This window comes from Oncorhynchus nerka, linkage group LG28 (assembly GCF_034236695.1).
Source record: "Oncorhynchus nerka isolate Pitt River linkage group LG28, Oner_Uvic_2.0, whole genome shotgun sequence".
Lineage (NCBI taxonomy): Eukaryota > Metazoa > Chordata > Actinopteri > Salmoniformes > Salmonidae > Oncorhynchus > Oncorhynchus nerka.
The window spans coordinates 38,975,260-38,994,883 of NC_088423.1; the positions used below are offsets into that span (position 1 = coordinate 38,975,260).

The 19,624-nt window shown below is 40.0% G+C and overlaps 1 protein-coding gene across 2 annotated transcripts in view; it reads right to left on the reverse strand.

Moving 5' to 3' along the window:
- Nucleotides 1-15,045, reverse strand: part of LOC115113215 (gamma-adducin-like) — a 30,576-nt gene extending 15,531 nt beyond the window's left edge. The window contains exons 1-3 of one of the 2 annotated variants that reach the window (XM_029640606.2): nucleotides 14,942-15,045; nucleotides 3,603-3,880; nucleotides 1,849-1,993 (exon numbers count right to left, since the gene is read on the reverse strand). In XM_029640606.2, the coding sequence (XP_029496466.1) occupies nucleotides 1,849-1,993; nucleotides 3,603-3,803 (346 nt within the window). In that variant the 5' untranslated portion in view covers nucleotides 3,804-3,880; nucleotides 14,942-15,045. Of the gene's footprint in view, nucleotides 1-1,848; nucleotides 1,994-3,602; nucleotides 3,881-5,198; nucleotides 5,435-14,941 lie in introns of those variants that run through there. The other variant, XM_029640604.2, reaches the window with a different exon arrangement.
- Between the last annotated feature and the right edge of the window lie 4,579 nt (nucleotides 15,046-19,624).

Here is a 19,624-nt window from a genome sequence, read left to right on the forward strand (position 1 = left end):
TTGGAGTCATTAAAACTAGTTTTTCAACCACTCCAAGAATTTCTTGTTAACAAACTATAGTTTTGGCAAGTCGGTTAGGACATCTACTTCATGCATGACACAAGCAATTTTCCCAACAATTGTTTACAGACAGATTATTTCACGTATAATTCACTGTATCACAATTCCAGTGGGTCAGAAGTTTACATACACTAAGTTGACTGTGCCTTTAAACAGCTTGGAAAATTCCAGAAAATGATGCCATGGCCTTAGAAGCTTCTGATAATTGACATCATTTGAGTCATTTGGAGGTGTACATGTGGATGAATTTCAAGGCCTCTGGTCTGATGAAACAAAAATTTAACTATTTGGCCATAATGAACATCATTATGTTTGCGGGAAAAAGTGGGAGGCTTGCAGCCGAAGAACACCATCCCAGCCGTGAAGCACGGGGGTGGCAGCATCATGTTGTGGGGGTGCTTTGCTGCAGGAGGGACTGGTGCACTTCACAAAATAGATGGCATCGTGAGGAAAGAAAATGATGTGGATATATTGAAGCAACATCTCATGACATCAGTCAGGAAGTTAAAGCTTGGTCGCAAATGGGTCTTCCAAATGGACAATGACCCCAATCATACTTCCAAAGTTGTGGGAAAATGGCTTAAAGACAACAAAGCCAAGGTATTGGTGTGGCCATCACAAAGCCCTGACCTCAATCCTATAGAAAATTTGTGGGCAGAACTGAAAAAGCATGTGCCAGCAAGGAGGCCTACAAAACAGACTCAGTTACACCAGCTCTGTCAGGAGGAATGGGCCAAAATTCACCCAACTTATTGTGGGAAGCTTTTGGAAGGCTACCCGAAACGTTTGACCCAAGTTAAACAATTTAAAGGCAATGCTACCAAATACTAATTGAGTGTATGTAAACTTCTGACCCATTGGGAATGTGATGAAAGAAATAAAAGCTGTAATAAATAACTCAACTATTACTCTGACATTTCACATTCTTACAAAACAGTGGTGATCCTAACTGACCTAAAACAGGGAATTATTATTAGGATTAAATGTCAGGAATTGTGAAAAACTGATTTTGAATGTATTTGGCTAAGGTGTATGTAAACTTTGACTTCAACTGTATGTAAATAAGCTATTTTAGTTTTTTATTTATAATGCATGTGCAAAAATGTCTAAAAACCTGTTTTCACTTTGTCATTATGGGGTATTGTGTGTAGATTGACAAGGAACATGTTTATTTAATACATTTTCGAATAAATCTGTAACGTAACAAAATTTGGAAAAATGGAAGGGGTCTAAATACTTTCCGAATGCACTGTAATTACTGTCGTAAAAAAAAACTGTAGTGTATATACTACAGTAATTAATTAAGTGTCTTTGCAGATTGTAGTATACTGGTGGTAAATTGTGGAATAGATACCGGCTGGAATGCGGTTTTAACCAATCAACATCCATTATTAGACCCACCCGTTTTGTAATATTCTACAGTATACTACATTTTACTACAGAATTCTATAATAAGTACTGTAGTATTCTATAGTAAACCGTAGTATTTTTTTTACGTGGACGATCTCCATTGAAAGATGGAGGGAAACATAATTGACAATCCAGACAGCTGCAATTCATTATAAAGTCCAGGACATGTGGGCGACTTATGAGAAACATTTGGCATGTGGAATGTTGTCAACAAGTACTTGAGCAGAATTTTGCTGCATACGGGCTCTCAATGTCACGGGTTTTTGTGAATACCTTGTTCCAAAACATTGACAATGCAGAGAATCAGGATGCATCACTGAAAGACTATGCAGACCCACATGTACTCTCTCACATGTGTGCGCACACACTGCTACTTACTGAGAGGAGATGTGAAGGAGCCTGTCCCTCCCACAGAACTGGCCATGATCAGGTCAGCTACTTGCCTAAGAGCCAGCAGCCCTGTTGGATTACTGCCCTTAGTCATCTGATCCTGGACCAGTCCTTCCAGCTCATCCTTAAACACCTGGAAACCAAACAATGACATATTAAAATGACTGAGTGAAAACAGTCCCAATAGTCACTGGCTTACATCTATCAATCTTTACCAGTCCAGGATAGTGGTCACTGGTCACAAAGAATAAGATGAGGGAAGGAAGTAGGGCGGAAGGTAGCCTAGTGGTTAGAAAGGTGAACCAGCATCCAGAGGGTTGCTTGGTCAAATCCCGGGTCTGCTGGGAAGTGGGCTGGCAAATGGAGGGTTGCTGGTTTCAAATCCTAGATACCATTGAGAAGGACCCTTAACATCCCACAACAACAGCTTCCTGGGTGCTCAGTGTTGAAGCCCCTGCACCTCTCCAAAAACCTGTATATGTGCGTCTTTCAGAAGGGTTGGGTTTAAAGTGGAAGTCTTGTGTACAATTGACCAAGAAAGTTATCTTAATCTTACAACTTCTGGGATGGTCTACTGTTGTGTAGTTATGCAATTATTCTCACCTTGACCCTGTTCCAACTCCCTGTCTATTCAGCCATTCACATTAGGACGATGTACTTCCAGTGTACTCTCAGCCCTAAAAAAGCCCTCCTGCATTAAATCACATTAGATTCTTCTAAAACCCTCTTTGTGCCAATGTCACTAGAGGTAACTGGGAAGTATCCTTCTCATTAAGCCAGCCTATTAATTTATACCCAGTGTCGTTGTCTTTTTGGGAAGGATACCCAAGATATACGATTCTCCTGCAAGCCTCTTTGGTGGAACGCCAGCATTCCGCCCCATCTCAGTGCGGTTCCCATGGTGATGAGCTAAGTGCCACTTGTTGGGGTCTGTTATGCAATCACAGACATGCGTGGGCTCATCTTATTTCCATGCACTTTACGGGCATGTGTTTGTTGCACCTCCTAGCAGCATCTCTAACCACATTTTACTGCTCGATTATCTATGCCTCCGATTCACAATTGCATATATGCATTTATCATGGGTGCATATAGGCAACATTTACTGCTTATACTACAAAAATACAAGTATATACATATATATATATATACACATATATATATATACACATATATATATGTACATACAGTGGATGCCCAAAATTATGTTCATGCCTATATTGTTCTGTCTCTCAAGAATTCAATTTGACAAAAATGTTTGATGAGCTAAGCTGTGAACTTGACAAGGACATTTGGCAGGCAAAGTATAATAAGGCTCAAATCTATTCGGACTGGTTCATATTTAAATATTTAAAACCACAGCAGTGGAGCTTGGCTGTTTCCTCTGACAGTAGCACATTGTACTGCATTGCAACAAAGATTTACACTGTACAAACACCGTACTACTTAATATGACTGAGTTGCCTAACTTGTCTTACCTAGCTACCTCAAGGGTAAGAGCATCTGCTAAATGTCTAAAATGTAAAAGTAATAGCCTCTTTATTTGCAGATCAGTTCAAATGTAGCCATCAGAATGAAAACTGAAGACATCAATGATGTAGTGTCTCTACTAGAGCCAATGACACAGGCCTGGACCTCGAAGAGAAAAACTTTTCAGGCCATTTGATGGTCTGCAGCCAGATAATGAAAATGGCTGTACTGTGTACACACATTAACATAGACATAAAGAACAAGAGACATACTGGACTCTGTAGGATCTGAGTGACTCTCTTCTTTTGCTCCATCATGTTGAAGTCCTGCTGTATTTCAGGTGACATGTTCCTGCTGCGGAGGTACTCAGGGTCACTCTCGTCCACCCGGTCAAAGTACCTCTCCTTGGAGTCTGTGCTGGATAAGGACAGGGTCATGGACCCAACCGTATGTCTGATCTCCACCAAACTCATACTGTCCAAGTCTTCACAACAGCCTCACTCTCTCTGATCCTCACCTGCCACACTCCAGGACTGCTGGCACTGGGAATCTGTTGGGGACAGACAAAAACTTTAGTTTTCCACCAGTGCTGATGATGCCAGATGTTAGACATAAAAAATAAATTAAAAATTCCACAGGAAACTTGATTCATACTAAATCAATTATTTTATTGCGGAGGTAAACTAATAGGCTTGCATAAAGTTGTAAACAAACACACAGGGAAGGAAAAACACACAGGACCCCATAAAGAGTTTCTGCTGCTTTTGCAAAATCCACCTCTATCTCTGAAGAGAAACAGAGAAACCCCTGTGTGTCTACTGTAATCTGTGGGGTGGGGGAAGGGAACATCAATCACCAATGTTTACTGTCATGCAAACAGCCAGAAAGCATGTCAATAGAATGTCACAGGGGGCCTTTGCATTATCGCCTCATATAAAATCAACTAGTTTGGGAGAGAATTTAGCACCTATTGTGTTAAAGTTACACCTTTTTTTGTGGGGGGGGGGGGGGGGGGGGGAATCAACAGGGGATAAGTAAAGGGTTAAAACAGTCTGTGACCTGGATTTATTTTGCTCTATTATGCCTGTTCAATATCTCACCAAGTTCTTATCAACACAACTACAAATTGGTCTGTTGTGAAGGTCTACATGTGATGGAGGCTAGACAAATCAATTAGAACAGATATTCTACCCATTTTAAGGTGTCAAAACTGGTCTATTCAATGTGTCTGTTCTGCAGTGAAAAGCCAGATACAGATAATTAAACATGTTATCTGAAGATATACAGAAAAGGCACATTACAGAAAACAGCAGCAGAGCATTTCCTGTATTACACAAATATAATAACTTCTGTCCAGAAAATCGGTAAACTTTCTTATTTTCTATACAGACATCTAATCAAAATAAACAGTAGGGCTAGGCTACAAGAATTCAACCATATGTTCAAAGAGTCAAAGATATCGAGTTCCGCTAATACGAACGGCAAGAAGCACAAAAAAAGACACCCAGGTCCCGTAAATATACCATTACGTAAGAGTTAACACATTAAAATCAGATCCAACAATGTGATATGATGAAAGGAACAACAGAAGAAGAGGAAAAATGTGCTGCATGATGCATCTTACGCTTTAATCAAAGGAGATACTCAACTCACCGACGAAATAGGATACTCCATTGAGGAGCACCACGACAAAAAAGTTGAGCATGTACAGTATATACCATCATTGAATTGACCATCGACTCGTAACTTTAAACTTCCATGAGTATTATCAATACGCTGTGCTACAAAGTAACCCTAGACCCTTTGCACTAAACCTATCCACAGGAAATAGGCGACATTGTATACAGTAACTATTTGAAACATCAAACCTTTTTTGCCAGTGATCGTATCTCCGTAGCCTATCTAACGACAGAAAAACCCCACATGTCCTGGACAGAATTAAAAGATCGAGACTAAAAGTGTTAAATGTATTCCAGATTTCGGTGCATTCTGCAAACGTGTAAAATATTACTCCGTATGTGCGCCCTATGTCGTTGCAGTAAGCATGTAAACAGCTGTGTGTGTGTTTCTAAATTTGCAGGGGCGAATTCATTTAGCCGATTATGTAGCAAAACGTTTCTTAAACGGAAACAAACAGAACGTAACGGGGCGAGACCTACTTGCATTTGTCCAATAGAAGCTCTCGTTTGGACTAATGAAGATGACATCCCTGAATGCAAGCAAGTCCGCATGTTGTGAGTGGGTGTGTTTGTGTGGGAAAAAATGAAACCATGTGACTTCTCATATCCCCCCCAAATACATCCATATATGCTAAGGTCAAACAGATCATGACTACATCCATTTGTATTGCTGATTAACTGATTTCCTAAACACTTTTATACCAATGGGAACACAGGAATAATGTCACTGTTTTCTGGAGAAGTGTGCCAGGTGTGTTTGTGGGGAATACATGTGTATGACGATCTTGTAAATATTCACTAGCATACTAGATTTGAACTAATAATTGAGAAATCTAGCATTCCCATGGTTGGCATCAAATATTTGGCAGTCTAGACATCATGGGGCCCTTGATCTGTTAATTTTCTTGAATAATCTAGCTGTTCTATGAACACGATTGACACCAAGTCTAATTCTCAAGGGTATTTTCAGTCAGATACAACTCAGAAATGTAATGATTGGAAAATGATGTATTGAATGGACAAAATGATATTTCCTGTACTATAGAGAGCACACATACAGTGCCTTCAGAAAGTATTCACAACCCTTGACTTTTTCTACATGATGATTTTGTTACAGCCCGAGTTTACAATGGATTAAATTGAGATTTTCTTTAATCACTGGCCTGCACACAATAACTCACAATGTCGAAGTGGAATTATGTTTTTGGAAATTTTTACAATTTCATTAAGAATGAAACGCTGAAGTGTCTTAAGTGTTAATAAGTATTCTACCCCTTTGTTATGGCAAGCCTAATTAGCTTCAGGAGTAAACATTGGTGTAACAAGTCACATAATAAATTACATGGACTCACACGGTGTGCAATAATAAGGTTTAACATGATGAATGACTACCTCATCACAGTACCCTACATATCCAAATATCTGTAAGGTCCCACAGTCGAGCAGTGAATTTCAAACAAAGATTCAACCACGAAGAACAGGGAGGTTTTTCAATGCCTCGCAAAGAAGAGAACCTATTGGTAGTTGTTTTTTTTTACACTGAATATCCCTTTGAGTATGGTGAAGTTCTTAATGACACTTTGGATGGTGTATCAATACACCCACTCACTACAAAGATACAGGTGTCCTTCCTTGCCGGAGAGGAAGGAAACGGTTCAGGGATTTCACCATGAGGCCAATAGGGACTTTAAAACAGTCACAGAGTTTAATGGATGTGATAGGAGACAACTGAGGATGGATCAACAACATTGTAGTTACTCCACAATACTAGCCTAATTGACAGAGTGAAAAGAAGGAAGCCTGTACAGAATACAAATATTCCAAAACATGCATCCTGTTGGCAACAAGGCACTAAAGTAATACAGAAAATAATGTGGCCAAGAAACTTTTTGTCCTGAATACAAAGTGTTATGTTTGGGGCAAATCCAATTACACCACATTACTGAGTTTCACTCTCCATATATTCAAGCATAGTGGTGGCTGCATCATGTTATGGGTATGCTTATAATCATAAAGGAATGGGGAGTTTTTCAGAATAAAAAATAAATGGAATGGGGCTAAGCACAGGTAATATCCTAGAGGAAAACCTGGTTCAGTGTGCTTTCCACCAGACACTGGGAGATTAATTCACATTTCAGCATGACAATAACCTAAAACACAAGGCCAAATCTACACTGGAGTTGCTACACTGGAGTTGCTTTCTAAGAAGATAGTGAATGATGCCGAGTGGCCAAATAACAGTTTTGACTTAAATCTGCTTGAAAATCACTGGCAAGAAATTTGAAAAGAATAATGGGAAAATATTGTACAATCCAGGTGTGCAAAGCTCTTCGAGACTTACCCAGAAAGACTCACAGCTGTAATCACTGTTCAAAGGTGATTCTAACATATAGGTGTATGAATACTTATGTAAATGAGATATTTCTGTATTTCATTCTCAATAAATTAGCAACATTTTCTAAAAACATGTTTTCATTTTGTCATTATGGGGTATTATGTGTAGATGGGTGAGAAAAATAAATAAATGTAATCGATTTTGAATTCAGGCTGTAACAAAACAAAATGTGGAATAAGTCAAGGGCTATGAATACCATGAATACTTTCTGAAGGCAATGTACATCACATTTCGAACAGCAACATTGTGATATGCCCCTAAAGCACTGGTGTGATTGTGCACATCTCCTGCTTAGCTGATTAGCCTACAGACACAGTCAAATTTATTCTAGTTCTAGTCAAGTGTTGAATTACTGAAAGAGATTTTCCGGTACTTTGTATACTTTTTTTTAGCAAAATAGAGGTCACAAGCCAAAAGTGGTCACTGAAAATTGTGTACTACATCACCTATGTGTAAATATGTGCACCATGTTATTGCTTTCTCTCACTCGCTCTGCTGTGTGGGCATCTGTTTCTAGCTGTCACTCAAATGGCGAGGGGCTGCATGCTCGTTGGCTAGAACTCAAATTGCTAGGGGGCTGGCACATGTGGGGAAAATGTATGGAAAATGGCGCTGCACAGCTTCCAGAAAAACAGCTGCTTTCAAACTAGGAATTTCGTGGCTAATTGAGGTAAGACAGTAATTCTGCTCACACATTATGCATTCATGAACTACACATTGACACATCCAGCTCAAAGAGGGAGGTTTAAAAAAAGACTTAGTAGTCACCAAAGTTCCAGAGAATGTTTTTAAAAAAAATAAAAAACTAGAAATTACAGTTCATTACTTATTCAGATTCATGTCAAAATTGTATTCCTTACTTGAATGAAATGTAATAGTAAATGCTGGCATCCTTTTAAAACTGTTATGTGATTAAATGTGTTTCTCTGTCCCCTGTTTTGGTCACTTGGGAATGTGATTCACTAGTCTATTCAGGAAATAATCATATTGAATTGTTAACTCTTAATGGAATCTCACTGTGGGTTGTGTCCAAACCACTCACTATCAGGAATCAAGGTAAGACCCAGATGCAGACACGTGGAATAGATAATGGTTTACTATTCCAACAGGGGCAGGCAATAGACAGGTCAAGGCAGGCAGGGGTCAGGAAATCAGAGGTGGACCAATGGTACCGAATGGCAGGCAGGCTCAGGGTCAGGGTAGACAGAGGTCAACAATCCAGAGGTGGGGCAAAGGTACAGGTCGACAGGCTCAGGGGCAGGCAGAGTGGTCAGGCAGGCGGGCTCAGAGTCAGGACAGGCAAGAGTCAAAACCAGGAGGGCAAGAAAAAGACACTGGGAAAAGCAGGCGCTGATAACAAAAACGCTGGTTGACTTGACAAACAAGACGAACTGGCAACGGATAAACAGAGAAAACAAGTATAAATACACAGGGGATAATGGGGAAGATGGGCGACACCTGGAGGAGGGTGGAGACAATCACAAGGACAGGTAAAACATATCAGGGTGTGACACTCCCAAAATGTTTTTGTTTTGAAACATGAAATTGGCTTTATTGTAGAAAACTAGAGATCAATCCATTCAACACAAAGACAGACACAGAATTCCAACAAATCCCACCATGAACTCATGTCAACTTTTAAGAGCAGTTAATAACATAAACTTACTATACGAATGCAGATGCAATAACTTGCTCGCAAACACACAGAACATTTACAGTAACATTTGGTCTCCCAATGAACCAATGTAAACATTTCTTGCTGCCCCAAGGACCTCTAACTGATCTAACTGGTCCAAAAGGTGTCTCTCACACACACACACACACACACACAATTGGAGAGAGAGAGATTAGTTCAGTGACTGACATAACACTTCCAGGAAGCAGAGTGGAGTGTCCATAGCAAGGCAGATACCGGGACATATGGCTTGATGTAATGAAAAGCAGAACTTTCTCAATTAAGAGCTGAATGACCCTTCAAGTCCCCATTGCTACCCTAGCTGCAACCCTATGGGGACTGAAATATGCACTCACAAAAAAATGTGGTGCACGTACACACACATACTTTCAACATACTCTTACTGAACCCCTACATTCTCTGTAACTCTATTTGGATATTTTTTGGAAGGGCAGTCCTTCTTGTGTAACATTGACCAGATGTCTGGTGTTATTACTAGAGACCTCATTTATAAGGTGCACGGTAAGATACAGTACATACAGTACCAGTCCAAAGTTTTAGAACACCTACTCATTCAAGGGTTTTTCTTTATTTTTTCTATTTTCTACACTGTAGAATAATAGTGAAGACATCACAACTATGAGATAACACATATGGAATCATGTAGCAACCATTTTCTGGATTGACTGACCTTCATGTCTTAAAGTAAAGATGGACTGTCATTTCTCTTTCCTTATTTGAGCTGTTCTTGCCATAATATGAACTTGATCTTTTACCAAATAGGGCTATCTTCTATATTCCACCCCTACTTGTCACAACACAACTGATTGGCTCAAATGCATTAAGAAGGAAAGAAATTCCACAAATTAACATTTTACAAGGCACACCTGTTAATTGAAATGCATGTGACTACTTCATGAAGCTGGTTGAGAGCATGCCAAGAGAGTGCAAAGCTGTAATCAAGGCAAAGGGTGGCTACTTTGAAGAATCTCAAAAATAAAATATATTTTGATTTGTTTAACACTTTTATGGTTAAAACATGATTCCATAAGTGTTATTTCATAGTTTTGATGTCTTCACTATTATTTTACAATCTAGAAAATAGTAAAAATAAAGAAAAAAACATGAATGAGTAGGTGTGTCCAAACTTTTGACTGGTACTGTATCTATATAGTATATCAGAAAAACAAGCACACCTTTCTTATGATTGATTTCTTAGTGCATAAATACAACACCCCAAAGCACTTGATTAATAGTTAATAGACATGAAGAATACCACACTATCTTAGGACAACACCTAGAGCGATAACAGCAAAAGTGTTCATGGGATCCTACGTCATCAATGGCATAAACTTGACCTCACTCCTTGACAGAGGGAACCATATAAAAGGCTGCTTTATATAAAAGGACGAGTTTACAGAAACAAGTCCTGCTGCTCTTCCAAAGGCTTCCAATGACCTTCATAAAATGTCCACTCTAAGAATAATAACAACTAGACTAGACTCATGTTCAGGTTACGTATATACATCCACTCCAGAAGATGCAATATGCTGCATGTTGTTTGGATCAGTTACAATATGTCGTTTTTCTCTTCTCATTATCATAATGCGCATAATAACTACCCGACAGTATATTTTTACAGCTCAAAAAGTCATTGTGAAACAGAAATTTAAGCTGGAATTGAATGAGATTTAAGCTTTAATGAGCTACTGGACCAGAGCTCTGGTAGGCAAGACATAGTACACACTTTATCATGATGAAATTACTAAAATCATGAATTCATATCTTTCTCTACATTTGGTTTTGTCACAATGTGTTAATTTTCCCTTTTATTTTCCTTAGCTGCTTTTCCATCAGAGACCATCTACTGTATGCCTTTTTTGGGTCAGTAATTGTTCGATTGTCAGAAGCACCCATAATTATTTTTTGTTCTTCAATTTTAGTGTTCAAATTTAATTTTCATCTTTCTCTAAAGGATTTGACTTTTATTTCTCAAGCTATAGTAATTGTAATTTCTGTACCAATCTGAAATGTAACACAACATTAGTTATCACTGAAGCTAATCATGGAATCTCCACTCTGCCAAATATTTCCAGTTGACAAGACTTCTGGTTCGTTGGAGAGAGGCCTTTAGAGTTTACAGGTATCATTATTAAGTCTGTTGCTCAAACACAGGAAATAATTTCTGCATCATAGTGGCTTTCTAATGAAGGGATAAAGAGAAAAACTCTTCACAGGAAGTCCAATGGTGAAGTCCGGGCTTCCAGACAGAAAAATAATCTTTGTCATCTCAGAAAAAATAATAATATGCAGATCAGCAATATCTTACCCCAAACTTCACTTTTCAGGGGGAGTCTAGGAGGTGGACACATCCTATTCTCCTCAGACAAAATTACAGGTTATATTGCCTTCTTGACTGATTATTCCTTCTGTCAGAGGAAAATGTTAAAGGTCATATCCTCTCATCAGCCAATCGCAGTCACATCATATCTGGTGATTTTCTCGTGTCTAGTTGACTATTTAAAGATTGAAAGGGGAACTTTTCTCTCTGGGGTCTATGAAATATTGCCAGACACTTTTACATCCATGTCTGTCCCCTCCCATGCCTACATTTATGGTAATTTTCCTGTGGCCTCTGTGATGGGGAACCCCTTAATTTATTATCAACAAAATTACTTTTGACCCTAACCCCAACGAATTGATACCAACTGTTTAGAACCAACAGAACCACAGTCCCCTTGTGAGAATAAAAACGTGTTGTTTATGAGTTTATTCGATACAGTAAAATATCCTACCACATAGTTTCAGAGTTTGAGGAAAAGGATACCTCATCTAATTTCAACAACAGTGCCTTCAAGTCGGTTCCACTGAGAAAAAACATCCATCAACAGCAGTTCTTTGAAGAGAATACAGCCATGGACAAATGTTTAACAAATTCACATCACTTCACAACTCCCTAGATATGCATAAAAATGTAACTTTAAAAACATTTGCTTTGATACAGCGTCTTAACCACTGAATGTTTCACCCATTCAGTGAGAAACGTCTATTTCCGAAGCCCTATTTCAGGATTTTGAATACTGCATAGCTTAACTGAAGGCTACTCCTGCCTTTGGTCTGAGCTATTCTTTTCCCTTGTAGTGTTCTAAGTGTACTGATGTCAAATGTGCAAAAAAGAGGACCACTGTTTCGAACAGTTACATTTATGCAAAACTTTGTATAAAATGAAGAACATGCTATATGACGAACATAATCATAAGGCATTTTTAAATCACAAACCCTCTGACGGCAAGTCCACAGTGGAGCAATGTTTATCTTTTCAAAACCATCACAATACTTATGAACATGGTTCTGCTATTCACTTTAGCAGTGTGGGTGGTAAGTAACACCTCGTGTACAGGAAACTAGGGACCTGGAGCAATTTACATTGTTGCAGTAAAAACAGTATTTTCACAGCTTTATATAGAATTTGAAACTGGCAGAGATTAATATTGAATCAACACATAAACTGAACAAAAATATAAATGCAACATGCAACAATTTCAAATATTTTACTGAGATATAGTTCATAGAAGGAAATCAGTCAAATAAAACAATTAGGCCCTAGTCTATGGATTTCACATGACTGGGCAGGGATGCAGCCATGGGTGGGCCTGCGAGGGCATAGGCCCACCCACTTAGGAGCCAGGTCCACCCACTGGGGAGCCAGGCCCAGTCAAGCACAATGAGTTTTTCCACACAAAAGGGCTTTATTACAGACAGATATACTCCTCAGCAAGCCCCCCTCCCTCTCATCAGACGATCCCGCAGGTGACGAAGCCAGATGTGGAGGAAGCCAAATGCTGTTGTGAGGCCGGTTGGATGTACTGCTAAATTCTCTAAAACAGCGTTGGAGGTCGGCTTATTGTCGAGAAATTAACATTAAATTATCTGGCAACTGCTTTGTTGGACATTCCTGCTGTCAGCATGCCAATTGTACACTCCCTCAAAACTTGAGACATCTGTGGCATTGTGTTGTGGGACAAAACAACACATTTTAGAGTGGCCTTTTATTGTCCCCAGCACAAGGTGCACCTGTATCATGATCATGCTGTTTAATCAGCTTCTTGATATGCCACACCTGTCAGGTGGATGGATTATCTTGGCAAAGGAGAAATTCTCACTAACAGGGATGTAAACAAATTTGTGCACAAAATATGGGAGAAATAATCTTTTTGTGCGTATTAAACATTTCTTGGATCTTTATTTCAGCTCATTAAAAATAGGACCAACTCTATAATCTTTACATATTTTTGTTCAGTATACATAACGGCTAGGAGAGAGGACTGAGCTGGATGAAGAAGAATTACAAGAGTGGTCAAGCTTTGTTCATCTACAGTACATGGAGGACCTGGCCGAGACTGTTTTGTGGTTTTCTTTTGATTGCCTCCACCCTAAGATGTGCTTTAGGGTGCGGTTGACTATGGGGAGTAAAAGGGTCTGGCCAAATTTAACGCATGGTGGATTTATCATATAAACATAGACAATGAGAAGACAAAGCTGAGGATATACTGTACACTGAGTATGCAAAACTGAACACCTGCTCTTTCCATGACAAACTACACTGACCAGGTGAATCCAGGTGAAAGCTATAAATCCCCCTGTTAAATCCACTTCAATTAGTGTAGATGAAGGGGAGGAGACAGGCTAAAGAAGGATTTCTAATCCTTGAGACAATTGAGACACGGAATGTGTATGTGTGCTATTCAGAAGGTGAATGGTCAAGACAAAATATTTAAGTGCCTTTGAACAAGGTAAGGTAGTAGGTGCCAAACGCACCGGTATTTCCCAAGAACTGCAACGCTGCTGGGTTTTTCCACGCTCAACAGTTTCCCATGTGCATCAAGAATGGTCCACCACCCAAAGGACATCCAGCCAACTTGACACAACTGTGGGACGCATTGGAGCCAGCATCCCTGTGGAACAGGGATACCTTGTAGAGTTCATGCCCCAACAAATTGAGGCTGTTCTAAGGGCAAAAGGGGTGCAACGCAATATTAGGACGATGTTCCTAATATTTTGTATACTCAGTGTATACCTAAATAACTTTACTTTTAAGAACATGGCAACTATTTGAGTTAAATTCATGGCTAAAATAGACTTGTTTTGTGTAGAAAATATCCAATATGTTCCAAATAATCACTTAAACATGACAAATGAATTGCTAACGCTTAATTAAAATGGTTTTGGTCACCACCCACTGCATGTGAACTTGATGGGTTTCTGAAAACCTACATTAATGTACCAAATTAGCTATGAAATCTTGTATGCCTCAATTCCACATCTAAAGTAAACACACACTTACCCAGTGTATAATGTTTCTAGAGAGAGAGACATTCATTGAAAGCAGCTGTTCGTGACTTAACTCAGCATCTGGAACTGATGTAGTTCTGGTCTATTACAGCCAAACAATAAAGCTATATCTCGACAACATTGTAAAAACAGCATTTACTATCCTAAGAAAGTGTACTATAGCATACACAGCACTATACACACAGTATTGCTGTAGAGTAATACAGAATAAGATAACACATCTGGTAAGTGAAAGCCTTATCAGTCCAACATTTCCTTCTTAACAGACTCACAGGTGATTCACTCCATCCACCCATGAAAGAGATTTTCATTTTGATACAACATTGAGCAAGTCCTTATAAAGTCCAAAGTAACTGCTTAAAATGAGAAGCTATTTTCAAAACATTTCCTGATTCACTGATATTACATAAAATATGATTTGCCTTGCTCTGTTTGCAGTTGCAAACTACTATTCTTGTTCAGTTGACTTGTCTCAACAACCACCATTGTAACAAATGCTGCCCCACTCACCTTTTGAGGTCAAACTCCCACAGTTATGCCAGGGTCCTGATCTAGCTTCAACTAGGATGAGTGACCGATGCTTTGCCTATCATCTCCTACTCTATCTGTTCCTCAATGTCATGTGATGCACATTCGCACAGCTTGCTGGGAAAAACTTCCAAACTTGTCAGAGGAGGTTGAGGAGACAACAATCTGTTGTATGGGACTGTATTGTCCAAAAGTGGGAGGAGCAACACAGTCACACACCCACCAGATATGTTCTGGCATACATGTATATAGATTACTCAAAAATAAATATTCCATTTTTGGAGAGCGGGATTTTAATGACTAAATACTCCATATCAAATTAGAGAAATTGTAGTGGAGTGTTGCACAAAGGGATCTATGAAATTACAATAATGAGGGATTATCAATGGACTAAATCATCTTATCAATTTATACGTTATGGCTATATCCACTTTCAGTTGTCTAGATGAGATATTTTCAACCTTTTCTGCGTGCAGATATTTTGTACATTTATTGAGCAGCTCGGAGGACATTGCAGAGAATGCTTACCCACTATCACTTAACACTCCCACACATTTCAAGAGTGGATGAGTAAGAGAGTACTGCTTCCCCTCTCCACTGTGCTGCCTGCTTGAATACATCAGTCACATGGTGGAGAATGATAATCATCATGACATATATAGCACATTTTACTCAGTACATTGTGGCATAGAGAAGTAGTATAGCAATACTACAAAAAAAACAATACTAAAGAGAGAGAGAGAGAGAGAGAGAGAGATGGTCAAAAAGTATGTTTTTGTGGGAGGAAACCAACAGATAGAGACAGAAATGTTATTTTTGACATACGAGATATGAACACCTATCATATAGGGTACTGGGTATTCTCACACTGTTAAAGGGGAAGCCAGTATTGTAGATATTGTGTGGACAGTGTATATTACAAATTATGAAGACAATAGAATACCTGTACATATAGTTTAAACAAGCATAGACAATATAACTTTAACACAAAGAACCAACATTGACAATGAATCACAATCTGCAAGGAGAGAAAACAGGAATTGTATAAGTAGTGATTTTAGGTAGTGATTCTATTAAAATTGCGTTAAATTTAGATTTGGAAACTCCAGCACCTGCAAAAAGTACCTGGATGTCAAATCCAATGCGCCACATGCGCAGAATACAACGGGTGTAGACTTTACAGTGAAATGCTTACTTATAAACCCTTAACCAACAATGCAGTTTTAAGAAAAATAAGTGTTAAGTCATTTTTTAAATAAAAATAACAAACAATTAAAGAGCATGCAATGGTTCACAGGATCAGGTTCATTGGATCAGTCTAACACTTTGCAGATACACTGCTGCCATCTCGTGGCCAAATTCTAAATTGTGGCCTTTCTCTTGCACTTCAAAGACTATAAAAAAAAGATAAACTTTTTTTTATTTGTATTATCTTTTACCAGATCTAATGTGTTACATTCTCCTACATGTATTTCACATTTACACAAACTTCAAAGCATTTCCATTCAAATGGTATCAAGAATATGCATATCCTTGCTTCAGGTCCTGAGCTACAGGCAGTTAGATTTGGGTATGTCTTTTAGGTGAAAATTGCAAATAAGGGTCAGATCCTTAATAAGAAGCCTTTTGGACCTAGACTCCGGCACCGCTTGCCGTGCAGTAGCAGAGAGAACAGTCTATGACTTGAGTGGCTGGTGTCTTTTAACATTTTTAGGGCCTTCCTCTGACACCGCCTGGTGTAGAAGTCCTGGATGGCAGGAAGCTTGGCCCCAGTGATGTATTGGGCCGTACACACTACCTTACCAGGCAGGGATGCAACCAGTGGTGCTCTTGATGGTGCAGTTGTAGAACTTTTTGAGGATCTGACGACCCATGCCAAATCTTTTCAGTCTCCTGAGGGGGAATAGACTTTGTCGTGCCCTCTTCACGACTGTCTTGGTGTGTTTGGACTATGATAGTTTGTTGGTGATGTGGACACCAAGGAACATGAAGATCTCAACGTACTTCACTAGAGCCCCGTCAATGAGAATGGGGGCGTGATCGGTCCTCCTTTTCCTGTAGTCCACAGTCATCTCATATGTCTGTATCACGTTGAGGGAGAGGTTGTTATCCTGGCACCATATAGCCAGGTCTCTGACCTCCTCCCTATAGACTGACTCATCGTTGTCGGTGATCAGGCTGTTGTGTCATTGGTAAACTTAATGATGGTGTTGGAGTCCTGCCTGGCCATGCAGCCATGGGTGAACAGGGAGTACAGGAGGGGACTGAGCACACACCCCTGAGGGGCCCCCGTGTTGAGTATCAGCTGGGGCGGCAGGCAGCCTAATGATTAGAGTGTTGGGTTAGTAATTGAAAGGTTGCTGGATCGAATCCCTGAGCTGACAATGTGTTGTTCTGTTGTTCTGCCCCTGAACAAGGCATTTAACCCACTGTTCCCTGGTAGGACAACTTTCTCATGGCTTCTGGAGGGAAATGCTGTAGGAATGCTCAACCGGTGTCGCTCATTCAGCCGACAGAAACTTTCAACCGGTTTTCCCCATTAAGCAGCAGGTCGGAGTCTGAGGCCGAGCCTTCTCTTGTTTCTACTCCTCCCGTTACGGGGTCTGAGACGCCGAAGCTTCCCACCATTAGCTCTGACAAATTGAAAACCCTAGTCATTGGCGACTCCATTACCCGCAGTATTAGACTTAAAACGAATCATCCAGCGATCATACACTGTTTACCAGGGGGCAGGGCTACCGACGTTAAGGCTAATCTGAAGATGGTGCTGGCTAAAGCTATAACTGGCGAGTGTAGAGAGTATAGAGATATTGTTATCCACGTCGGCACCAATGATGTTAGGCTAAAACAGTCAGAGGTCACCAAGCGCAACATAGCTTCAGCGTGTAAATCAGCTAGAAAGATGTGTCGGCATTGAAGAATTGTCTCTGGCCCCCTCCCAGTTAGGGGGAGCGATGAGCTCTACAGCAGAGTCTCGCAACTCAATCGCTGGTTGAAAACTGTTTTCTGCCCCTCCCAAAAGATAGAATTTGTAGATAATTGGCCCTCTTTCTGGGACTCACTCACAAACAGGACCAAGCCTGGGCTGCTGAGGAGTGACTGACTCCATCCTAGCTGGAGAGGTGCGCTCATCTTATCTACCAACATAGATAGGGCTCTAACTCCTCTAGCTCCACAATGAAATAGGGTGCAGGCCAGGCAGCAGGATGTTAGCCAGCCTGCCAGCTTAGTGGAGTCTGCCACTAGCACAGTCAGTGTAGTCCGCTCAGCTATCCCCATTGAGACCGTGTCTGTGCCTCGACTTAGGTTGGGCAAATCTAAACATGGCGATGTTCGCCTTAGCAATCTCACTAGGATAAAGACCTCCTCCATTCCTGCCATTATTGAAAGAGATTGTGATACGTCACATCTCAAAATAGGGCTACTTAATGTTAGATCCCTCACTTCAAAGGCACTTATAGTCAATTAACTAATCACTGATCATAAAATTTATGTGATTGGCCTGACTGAAACATGGCTTATACCTGATGAATTTACTGTGTTAAATGAGGCCTCACCTCCTGGTTACACTAGTGACCATATCCCCCGTGCAGCCCGCTAATGCGGAGGTGTTGCTAACATTTTCGATAGCAAATTTCAATTTACAGAAAAAATATATAAGTTTTCGTCTTTTAAGCTTCTAGTCATGAAATCTATGCAGCCTACTCAATCACTTTTTATAGCTACTGTTTACAGGCCTCCTGGGCCATATACAGCGTTCCTCACTGAGTTCCCTGAATTCCAATCGGACCCTGTAGTCCTAGCAGATAATATTCTAATTTCTGGTGATTTTAATATTCACATGGAAAAGTCCACAGACCCACTCCAAAAGGCTTTCGGAGCCATCATCGACTCAGTGGGTTTTGTCCAACATGTCTCTGGACCTACTCACTGTCACAGTCATACTCTGGACCTAGTTTTGTCCAATGGAATAAATGTTGTGGATCTTAATGTTTTTCCTCATAATCCTGGACTATCGGGCCACCATTTTATTACGTTTGCAATCGCAACAAATAATCTGCTCAGACCCCAACCAAGGAGCATCAAAAGTTGTGCTATAAATTCTCAGACAACCCAAATATTCCTTGATGCCCTTCCAGACTCCCTCTGCCTACCCAAGGATGTCAGAGGACAAAAATCATTTAACCACCTAACTGAGGAACTCAATTTAACCTTGCGCAATACCCTAGATTCAGTTGCACCCCTAAAAACTAAAAACATTTATCATAAGAAACTAGCTCCCTGGTATACCGAAAATACCCAAGCTCTGAAGCAAGCTTCCAGTAACTTGGATCGGAAATGGCGCCACACCAAACTGGAAGTCTTCCGACTAGCTTGGAAAGACAGTACCGTGCAGTATCGAAGAGCACTCACTGCTGCTCGATCATCCTATTTTCCAACTTAATTGAGGAAAATAAGAACAATCCGAAATCTATTTTTGATACTGTCGCAAAGCTAACTGTCACGCCCTGACCTTAGAGAGCCTTTTTATGTCTCTATTTGGTTTGGTCAGGGTGTGATTTGGGGTGGGCATTCTATGTTTTTGTTTTCTATGATTTTGTAATTCTATGTTTTGGCCGGGTATGGTTCTCAATCAGGGACAGCTGTCTATTGTTGTCTCTGATT